At 41.0% G+C, this 11,861-nt stretch overlaps 1 protein-coding gene across 2 annotated transcripts in view; it reads left to right on the top strand.

The window, feature by feature from the left end:
* LOC128441913 (vitamin D3 receptor A) overlaps positions 1–10,199 on the top strand; it is a 75,675-nt gene extending 65,476 nt beyond the window's left edge. For both annotated transcript variants that reach the window (XM_053424033.1, XM_053424034.1), the window contains one exon: positions 1,485–10,199. In XM_053424033.1, the coding sequence (XP_053280008.1) occupies positions 1,485–1,738 (254 nt within the window). In that variant the 3' untranslated portion in view covers positions 1,739–10,199. The remainder of the gene's footprint in view (positions 1–1,484) is intronic.
* The last annotated feature ends 1,662 nt before the right edge of the window (positions 10,200–11,861 follow it).

The following is an 11,861-nucleotide window of genomic DNA, read 5'->3' on the forward strand; positions in this document are numbered from 1 at the left end:
CACAGATGATAAACAACCCCGACAGCTTGGTGCTATTGTTTTGTGTGTTAATTGTAAATTGTGTTTCTGAAGCAGAAGTTCTTTTATGTTCTGTCTTTCGTCACAAACATCTAGGCTGTAATCCAATTTTGATTAAATTTAGTAATTTGGTAGGGGATAGGGTCTGTTCCTTAGCTATTGATTTGTTTTCAAACAGGTCAAAGTTCACAGTGAGGGATCAAGGTCTTAACCTATTGCAATTAGTAAAATAGTCAGAGGTTTTAGAGGTGTATTACCAGGAGGGAAAATTACTTCACCATTACTTTTATTACTTATCAAACAAAAACATGGCAGCACATCCTGGCTATTACTATAACTATTCTCAATGATTTATTGAACCATTATATAGCTTGGTGGATTTCTTCAACCTACCAAAGCTTTTACAGCCTAGCCCACAGGGGGCACCATGAATTAGAAAACCCAGTCTTAAACCTTACAAAATGCGGTGCATATGCTCTGGGGCCAAGTATTAACACAATTCTGATGTGCCATGTTGATTGGTGGAAGTGGGTGTGGCCTGTCACATCTTTGGTAACTCCATATGCCTTTGAGCAGCTCTAATTAAACTCACTGGTGACATCATGTCCCGTCTCCTGAACATAGACACAGAGTTTACGTCACATGTGATCAAGTGGGGACAAATAATGGAACTTTGAGTACTCAGTGAATGAAATGCTACTCGCGCGTTCATGATGAAATACATTTGGCCTGAAACCAGCTCATTGCTGCTCACTAATTTGATATATGTTAAATTAGCAGCTCCCCTCGGTTGAGCACACAGGGGTTAGAAGCTGCATATTGATGCTTTCGGCCACACAAGTTGCTTTATAGCATCATTAACAATAACTACACCACACATATGCCCGCACAATGAATGTGGGTTAGGTCAGGTCCTCTCATCTTACTGTGGCATTATCATTGCATTATTTTCTGGCCTGCATTGCTCTTTTATTTACCAAGTTTTATTAATTTCATAATTTATAACACTGATATTTGAATATTTAAATAATGTAGCACATATTGAATAGTTCAGACTGTATGCAGTGTCATTATAGCATCCCAATGGCATTTGTGGGTTTTTCTAGTTACATATCAGCACACTACTTCCTTCATCTTTTAAAGCCGACCCTATGATGATGACAGACCCAACCAGCTCCACACTAAACAGAATGGGACCTTAAACATAATCATGATGACAACTCTGTTGTGTGTTCGATAATCATTTATTTTTTCAAAAATGTTTAAATCTTAAAAGTGAGTGATAATTATTCCATATATTTACCCCTTACACTAACATGTGAGTTCAGGTCTTATCTTATTTATCCTAGAATAAACATGCAATAGTAAACAATAGTAAAACCCAGTCAAAACGCTCCCCTTCCCTTGGACCTTCTCTCCTGATGTACGTTCTCCTATTTTCCGCCCTCTCCATTCTCCCATTGCAGATCGTCCGGGTGTCCAGGACCATGCCCGCGTCGAGCAGCTCCAAGACCGTCTGTCGGAGGCGCTGCAGGCCTACATCCGCATCAACCACTCGGGCGGACGCCTCCTCTACGCCAAGATGATCCAGAAACTGGCCGACCTGCGCAGCCTGAACGAGGAGCACTCCAAGCAGTACCGCTCGCTCTCCTTTCAGCCTGAGCACAGCATGCAGCTAACCCCGCTGGTGCTGGAGGTGTTCGGCAGCGAGGTGTCATAGCAGAGAAAGAGGCCCGCACCTACACCTGTACTCCCTCATAACACACAGGATGATTAACCAACCCTTTCCACCGTTTCCCCCAAGAAAACCTGGCATTGATACATCTCTGGACATGTGGGAGAAAAGACGGATAATCAGACAGATGGTAACATTCACCTCTTCATCTTTGGCCCATTCTCCTCCTCTTCCTCCTGACCTCTAGGAGCAATACTCAAACGCCTGGACCTCTGGCTTTTTGGATTTATGACACCTGATGAGGCTGTGGATCTCTGCAGACAGGCTTTGAAAACACAGTACAGCCTCACATTTCATCGCGTCATGCGGCTGTTGTGATGTCTGGAACAGATTTGACATCCAGATCCTCTCAACATCCACAAACTCCAGATTTGCCTTCTCTCATCACCACCTTTCTCCGGACATCACTACTAGATCTCTGCCATGTTTTTACAGTGGAGACAGCTTGATGGATGTGACTGTCATGTCCTTTTATTTTACCATCTTTATAACATCACTTCAGGTTCACATCAACAGCTCCATCAGTTACCCACGCTGGCACTTGTGAGGGACAAATACATTTCTAGCAGAGTGACTTCACTTCTGTTACTTAGTTATAAACCATCATTGATTTACAGTTTGTTGACAGCCAATACATCCAAATATATTCAACATCAACATGATGAGCGATGGGCGATCTTAAAAAAATGTAATTAGGGATGCACTGATCTGACTTTGCCACTCCTGGTACAGATATTGATACCCGGGCCTTGGTTAGCGGCTGATAATGAGTATCAATCAAATATTTAATTTAATAAGTGATCAATCTAATTATTAGCGGAAGAACTTGTTAGTGTAGGAAGCATTAAATACCTCCAAACTGACCCTTTGATTTTGCCTCCCTCCATGCTATGTTAGTTAGAAAAATCTACTGTTCTAATGGCGTGCTGCTGATGCACGACGAATTGAACAGAATCTATTGCTCCCATATATTGGCCCTATTGTCACCAATTCCCGATCCAGTTGGTCAATATCAGTGCATCCCTTGGCGTAATGGATATACTTTGTTCGCTGTTTGAAAATAACTTTGTGAGGATGAGAGTCCAGCAGGTGTCTTCTCCTGCCCAGCCCCGTGTCTGTGTGTAGGAGACATCTCAGGTGGTGGAAGGAAGTCTTAAGTCGGAGGGTTTGGGTGAGATTTGGAGGATTGAGTGAAGGAGATTGGAGCGATGGAGGATGGAGATGCTACGGTTGAAATTTCCTGCTCACCAGACTAAAGGGAAATTATCACAAAAAGAATGTATGTATAATGCTATATAAATATAAATGATACGTATAAGCTTATATATATATATATATATCTATATAAATATATATATAGATATATTTATGAGAGCAAAACAAGTTTGCTTTCATGAAGCTAATTGTTCTGACTGTTGTATAATGTAGAGGATTTGAAGGCCCCTCCTCAGTTGTGTGTGTGTGTGTGAGTGTGTGTTCTCTGTGGAAAGACAGATGTACACACACACAAGAAAGCACTGAGAAGTGTGTGAGGAGACCTTCTATTTTTGTGATGCGTGTACAGTGTATGAGAATATTGATGGACCACAAGGGGGTGTGTACAGGCTCTGACTGGGGGTTCAGTGCAGGGAAGCACTTTTCTGTTGGATTTTGCTCGTTATTGGACCTGTGAAGTTGGTCGACCGACACAACGTCACGTTTCGTGGATAGTGATTATCCCAAAAAATAAGAATTTAAATAAATCTTTGTCCGGCTGGTTAGATTGCTGCTACGACAGTTGGAGCTAGATAGTTACAACTATCGGCTGTTGCCTCAGGGAAAAGTTTGTCTGATGATATTGTGTATGTGGTGTTTAGGCGTGTGTGTGGCGTAAGCTTACAATCATGAGACGGAGATTGTTTTTGAAGCTCTAGGATTCACTGTGATTTCTAATCATACTAAAAAACAGCATAAGTAAGCTAAAAGTTAAACTTTTTAAAACGATTACCCTAAGATTTTCATTCCCTAGCTTATGTTCATTAAAAATATAGCTCCTTATGAAATGATTTGCATTATCGTACAATGCATTATAGATCTTAAAAAGTACATACCCATTTAATGGCTACTTTTAAATAATAGTCATCGGTGTTAAAACATTGCTTGATTAATATGAACCTCGTGTGTAGTTTGGTTCTTTTCTTTCTTCAGGGCTAATTCAATATTCTACAGATGGTAGCAATATAGAGTAGGAGAACAATGTTTAGTCAAGTGTTGTTAAATGAAAATCCTTTAGATGGCCATAATAGCAGGACAGAAATGTAAAGACATGAGAAAGATGCTTTTTGTATTCACTATAAAAACCAAGCCTCATACTGTTTTGTCACAACCTATCATTTCAACACCAGCCGCATAAGCAAGGGTTTTAGGATGTTACTTTTCAACATCACTACATATCATATCACCTTTTCTGTTGACACGGTGCATGCTCTCCCCTCATGCAGGCCTGGATCGCCCCCTTGTGGACAAACCTTGTAAATACCACTTGCTAAGTCTGTACATAGTTAGAGATTAATGTAGGCAAAATACTAAGAGAATTCAATTGTTTGACGGAAAGATGCTCTGGAGATACAGCACTATATGCAATTAGGAGAAGGACTCTTAGGTTGTATTTAAGTAGGACCTGCAGAGGTGGCAATCCTGGTGACGTGGCTACGTTTTTTCAAGGAGCACTGAAGAAAACTGTCTTCAGAATTAGAATCAGGTTTGACCTTTTCACAGCAAAGTCACACATTCAAATAAGATCAATGTCATTTCCAAAAAGATGCAGATTTTAGTCCAACTCTTTGGTTTGATGCTTAAATGAGCATTAGTGCAATGCTCGGACTCAGAAACCTAAAGAGTTCTACCTGCAAAGGCCCCATGTGACCGAACATTCCCAGCGGTGGTTGTGTTATCCATTCCAACTGGCTGAGTCTCATGCATGCTCCACACACACACAAACACACACAACATTAGTGTGTTCAATCTTAACGCTCCAGAACCTGACAACTCAGTCCGTCACCACAGGAAGTTTGCCCTCTCTGCCCGTTCCAAGATTATGGATGTATGTTCTATTCTCTCTCTCTCTCTTCTAAAGTCAATCGATAAGCTTTTGACAATTATACAGTATATCCATAATGTTTTTATTTTGGTGAAAATCTCTTTTTTTTTCTTCTTCCTCTGTTTTCTTCTGTTCAAGATTGTCGATCAATGTGTTTCAGAATTTGCTTTCTAGCTTATGCTTGGCTCGCTGCACTGGGACGTCATTTAAATGAAGCAGGAATGAGCAAAGTGGACTCCTGGAGACTTTTCCAAGTGCAAATGAACAAGCTCCCCTTGTTCCCGGGATTTCAGCTGAGTGAAAACATAATAGCCATTTTCAAAGTAACGACGTGGCTTTAACTTCATGCACAGACAGGGAAGGGACACTGGCAAACATTCTCTTTCTTTTTTCCTACTGGAATAACTTGTCAGTGTGGCCACGTTTCACCTGGATCCGTCACCTGAGGGGAGGGAACACGGCAGAGCTGAGTCTCTGTTAACGGAAAAGCAGTCCCAAGCTCTGTATTTAAAATGAGAAAAGAAAAAAGCTACATCTGCTTTTCCAGAAGCACGGTGTCAAACACAATCGAGTGATTGTGAACTAACACTGCCTCAACTGACTGACACAGGATCTAGCCAATGGACACTATCGCAGCAGCATGGGTGTGCCTCTTCATTCATCACCCAACCATCTAACCGCCTCTTCTTCTGCAATAGCCAATTACAGCAGGATTACTTCATAGCTTTAACTTGACAGCCATTCAGGCTCTGCTTTTTCTGGGAAACCATGGCGCGCCAAGGGCTGATGGGAGTTTGTCGAGAAAGCTGCTTTGGGAATCGGACGTTTTTGGAGACACGCATGAAATGGCTGCTTCTGTCCCTCCCAGAAAAAAAAATGCGTGTTGACATCCAGAAGATCTGTGTATAAAATGTATTTTCGCCACATGCAGACGTAGTGACGCTGTGTACAGGCAGAGGGCGCAGGGACTGACGTCGCCTCCTAAAACCCCAAGTGTGACATTACTTTTCTCACTACTTTGTGTGTTTCTCTCGCATTGCAGCTTTTGAAATTTTTACAAAATAGTTGTTGAATGACATAAAAAAAAGTGGACTTTTTACATATAACATCAGCACCTACATCATCTGTTTGAAAAAGGAATGCAGGATGGGGTGATGGCGGGGAGAGTCTGCTCTGTTGCAAGGGTTCCAAGAGTGAAACCTCACCGATCTAACTTTGCTATGCTGCTTGTGAACACGTTGCTGATTCTCCTCTGTGGGTCATTTCTTAAATTTTCGTCATATTAAGCTTGTTCATGGAGAACGCTGCGTCTGCATGACATGTCTGGCTTTAGCGTTTGACACTAAACGTTAACACGAGGACAGTAGACAATGTGAGGTGATGTTAAAATGGACCTGAGCAATGTGGACGTCTCCCCCCCCCCTCTCACCCGTCCTCCCCGCAACCCAGGTCAGCAGCTCCACCTCAGTAGCCTTACTAACGGAAACCTCACTCAGCTGGAAACATTGAACAGATACCTCAGTAATTTACAGAATGACTTTTTACCATAGCTTTTAAGGGAACCAAACATAAACTCACAAACACAGACACACTACAACTCTCTTCTCAGTCTTTGCAGTGTTGACGTCTCTCTCTCAAACACACATACAGTAAACCAGTTGCCAGTTGTTTTATGATGTACAAGATTGTCCAGCAGAATCCTATAGCCAGTAGACCATTCAGTTTATAAGTTGGATCCCAATGTTTCTAAATGTTAACGATCACTCTCCAGTTTATCTGCTTTACTCACGTGATCCTCGTCTCTGCCTCATTCTGTACTTTCAGTCTTTGTCGTCTCTACAAACGGGCGACGTGCCGCTAAGCTCTGCGTATAACCAAACATACTACCTCTCCCTCCTGCACATACATACAAGCATATGTTTATTTTTTTTGTCGAAGCGTGACTTTCTTTTTTTTTTATTCTTCTGAGGCATCCGTTTGAATTTTAACACTAATTTAGACAGTATTTTTGTGTATATGTACAGTTTATTCCTTTTTTACATATTTTCTCTTTTCAAATGCTGGATCATTTTTACCTCAGATCTCACTACAAGCCTACAAATCTTAAAGTCAGTTCATCAGAGGCCTCTTGGGCATCACCATCCAACTGGAGTGGCATAAATACATTTGAGAGTCTCTGCATGGCTGTGTTCACATAGCAGCTAAAAGGGCCCAGATTCTTAATTCATGTGACACAATTCAACCTCAATAAAAACAAGGTGATGCATCCTTCAATAGAGAAGTCAACTAGTCATCAGTATATAATCCTATACTGTAATAGTATAGTCTATAAATTAGTTTTATACACTCGAGTTTGTAGTGAGACAATGACGTGAACAAGTCAGAGAGAAGAGCAGCTAAGGTTAAATATTTAATAACGGGTTGGGTTGAGGAAGTCTTTGCCAAATCAAGATCACGCTGGGACCGAGATGAAAGCTGTTATGTGAATGCAGCATGAAACCTCAGTAGATGTGACGAGATGTGTGTCCAGACCAACGATGCGCTGAAAGAATTTGGAGGAAACGGGAGGCAGGCGGTCCTGCCTCAGTAAAGCAGAGCCTTCAAAAATACTTTGAGGCTACTATACTAACATGTTATGTCGCAGTAAAATGCCACCTGATTGGCAGAGGACTCGTTTTTTGTTGGTCTGATGGGACTCCGCAGAGCCGCCGTTTGTTCTCTGGGTTTTTTCTGTTAAGACCAAATCGATGTCTCACAGTTCGACACCCTCCATCAGGGGAGTCCGAACGCTCGGCTTGATGACAATTTGAGGCATCGATACAAACTGATCTAAACTTAATAAAGGGAGTGGTAGTTAAACTTAGTTATAATTGCTCTGTCCTAACATCTGAAAAGTAAAAAGTACTGCGCCTGATGTCCTTCAGCCGGTCTCGTCTCACAGGCTTCCTGTGCGTTTCTCTGTAGCTTTCTCCTTTTAAAGGTCCGAAAGGCTTTGTAACATTGGGATCCTGTTTTAGATGTTCTTGATACAAATAGTGTGTAATGTAGTTTTGTTCGGCTCAGCAGCCAGATAACAGTCACACACCCACTCGCCCCCCCCGTTTCTCAGCACTCTGCCTTCTTCTAACCTCTCACTCAGCTTCCACATCACCAGGCCTTCAACACATATGCTGTGAATGACACACGGAGCCTTCAGCTATCACTCTTTGTATAATGATGATATCACCTCTCAGCTCACAGCATGACGACGTCACGGCTCCTCTAAGGTTCATTTAACACGATCGGCTGCTGTTGACGGACAGATATGCAAATATCACAGAGTTCATTCAGTGCGTAGAAATATTTCATAGTGTAATGATAAATGTTTTTTTGGAATCAAGGTAGTCATTGTCAAGATATGGCACGTCGTGAAAAAATATGTAATAATACGATGTGACACCCAATCTGCCAATATAGAAGAAAGATTATTTGTTGTTTAATGTTGATAATGAAATTAGCTCTATCCAGAAAAATGACAGACCTAATGACTAACAGACTGAAAATTGAATCTTAGATGGTTTGACAGATTTTGGAGTGATAGTGGCCTTAGTTAAAGTGCCCATATTATAGCTTTTTTTTGTTTTGTATAAAGTTAAAGAAAACCCCTTGGTAGTTACTTTGCAACTACGTCACCATGTAACATGTACAACTTGTTTGCGGTGGTGGTTCAGGTGTATCACCCGATCGCCACCGTTGCTGTAGCAACAGAGCTGATTAGGAAGCATCTGTGTAAGAGACGGAACATTAAGCAGTTGACCAATCACCAAAGAGTTGGTCCGCTGAGCTGTTTCAGACAGGGCTACAGCAGCCAAGGGTCTGAAACTAGTGCCGTGTATTTTGCATATTACAGCATGTAAAGATAATCTAGGAGACCCCAAATACAAATGATGAACCTGAATCTGTAAATGACACAATGTGGGCACTTTAAGAGCTTTGGCTCCTGCTGATTGGTTGAACCGGATGAGAGCAGGTGGATAGAAAGTTTCTCTTCTGTCAGAGCAGATGAACAGATACTGTCGAGGATACGCCGTCATCTGTCGCTCTGGTTGCATTTCTCTGCTACCTCTTTAAATATGCGCTTGCTCACACACGCATGCACTTAAACAGCTGCACTCACACATGAACACACACTTCTGCTGACTGACTGAAAAGGTCGGACAGTGAACACAGCACACACTCGCTGATCAACCCACACGCGGCTCACACTTGTGTGCACTTCTTTCTCCCTCACCAGCAGTTATTGCCAATGATGCACTTGTGTATTTGTCTCTAAATGCTCTGCAAAGCGTGTGATGTCAAAAATAATGATCTGTCGTCATCTTTTTTTTTTTAACTCTGATCTCTATAGTAAGACCTGGACTAGCCAGGTGGTTAGAAATGAATTGAACATTAATTAGTTCAGTACATACAGAAAGTTTCATGTCTTAAAAAAACAAAAAAAAACAAAAAACATAAATGCACATATTGCTCAGCTCAGTTGTACCTTGGTGTGCCTAGAACCCACAGCCTTATTTTGGGACAATATCAGGGGTTTTAAAGCAGAATACAGGACGATCCGCCCTCGTATTACTGGTGACAGTTTCATTGAGTTTTAGTAGCTGTTTTTTCCTCTCTTCATATCCACATATTTGTTAATTTCTTAAATTGTTGTATCAGTTGTAGGAGTCGGCATTAGTGTGCTCGTGGGAGGGGTTGTCTGTCTCATTCTCTGCTGGTTGTTCTTTTATTTATTCCCATTGATTGTTTTCCCTTTTTTCCCCCAGAAATATATAAACCCCATCTGGTTTCTAAAAATATACTTGTTTTGATTGCATCGTGCTGATGCAACATTTTAAAATGAAAGATTTTGATTAATTATAGAACATCCAGCAGCAGACTGTGGCCTCCCACAGCACGGCCTACTCATCACTAGGAGAACAAAATTAGAAATGCTTCAAATCCGAGTTTATCTCAGTAGAGTCCCAAGATAAGATACCTTTACCCTCACCCATGCACACCACATTGCAGTAAAACCCACCAGACCTCAGTGCTTCTAGCAGAAACTCGTCTTTTAAACATATACAGTTGCCATGGCATCGTTGTTGGTGGCATCATCAATAGCCCCATACCATAATAAATAGTGTTATACATACAGTACCTTAACCGATGTCTCTCTTTGTGGTTAAAAATCACCGCCTGTTCTTTGTGTTGCTCTTTTTTTCTTTTTTTGCTCTTCTCTTTGAAGTTGATCCATTGTACTTTGATTACATGCATTGTATGTAGTAAAATACTGATGATGTTTTGGGGAAATCACAAATAAAACAGCTGTACATAATGATGCAAAACGCCCCCGGCCTCCCTGCTTTGTTTGTGCTTCGTCTAAAGCTCTTGTTTTGTGACGCCTGGTTTGCAAAGTATAAGGTTAAAAGAGCGGGGTAATGTGGGACATTTTTTCACATTTGCTCCCCTCTAGGCGAGCTAAAATGATATAGCAGTAAGATGTACACATTTCCCATTAATTCAGGATGTTTTCAAGCGATGGAAATGATCAGAATGTTGTCAGGACAAAGGGCAGTGAAAATATGATTGTTTTTAAAAAAGTGGTCTTGTGTCCCACTTTACCCCAGCTACGGGGTAAAGTGGTCCACTTACTTTTTCCACTTTAAAACTACCATAACATCACATGTTGTAATAGTTAAAATCCTGCTAGATTGACAACCACTAATATAGGACTAGTAACAGAATCATGGGGATTGGTCAATTAAGCACATTTATGATTATTATGATTCATGTGATCTCTTGCACACCCTAGCTTGCCTGCACATTGTTTATCTGTCCAATTGGCAGGGACACGGATATTGTTTTTCTCTGTGTATTCAAATGGCAGTTCACGGCACTTAACTGGAGCAAGGCCATGGAACTGGTCAGCTAGTTGTTTCAAGTGTTTGGCTCCTCCTCCATCTCATCTGTGAATATTCTCTTTACCTCAGCTACTGCACCCCAGGCTACTGATTTTACTTTCCCTTTCTCTTTTTCTTTATGAATCTTTTGAGGGTTGTCTTATCAATATTTCTATCCCTTCCAGCTTTTCTTAAGGACTTCTTTCCTTGCATGACCTCAGGGGGGTGGTGTTTGGCCCCAGGTTGTTGTCCTGGTGTAGTTTCTTGGCATGATGGCTTTTCTACAATGTTTATGACATTAAAAATAAAACATATATAATGTAATATAACACTAGAATATGTTTAAGACTAAACTTAACTTGTGCTTCATGGTCGGGTAAAGAGAGACAGTGTCTCACTTTACCCCACAGCATTTGTCCCACTTTACCCCACAGCCATCGTTTTAGAAAAAACATCTCTTAGCAATTCAGGCTAATCTTCAGCTAGCATCAATCACATGGTTTTATATGTTGGAAGTTCACCAACATGTATGATATAAGTTTTTCTACCTGATTCAATTTATTTTGACACAACAGTTGATTAAGTTCAAAGCAAGAAAATTTACTTTTACATGCAAAGAACAAATATTTGTGAAAAAACATACTTTCCACAGCACCAGCACCAACTTCTCCTTCATGGCAAGGGGGGAATGGGAGGGGCTTGAAAACATAATAGTCACATGACCACAAATGTGTTCCGTTGCCTAGATACAGGGGGTTTCTCACATTACCTGATGTCCCACATTACCACGCTCTCCCCTATAAAATTATGTTTTATATTAAATTGGGCCTAGTGCCTTGTATAAACATAGCTACCCTGTTATTGTGCAATCAATACTAAGCTTATCAAATATTACAAGGGTTCATTTATTCATGTTTTTAATTTAAACATGTGCAAGGTGGGTGGCCATGCCACTGCCATTTATAAACATACATCTTGCATACAACACTGAGCTATTAAAGTAATTCACAGATTCATGTTTTATTTTAAACATGCATGTAGAAGAGAGTTAATCCTCAAGCCATCTGTGGATTGCACACATACGCCCACATTAGTGAGATGTCGGACCCTG

Source organism: Pleuronectes platessa, chromosome 6 (genome assembly GCF_947347685.1).
Source record: "Pleuronectes platessa chromosome 6, fPlePla1.1, whole genome shotgun sequence".
NCBI classification, from domain to species: domain Eukaryota; kingdom Metazoa; phylum Chordata; class Actinopteri; order Pleuronectiformes; family Pleuronectidae; genus Pleuronectes; species Pleuronectes platessa.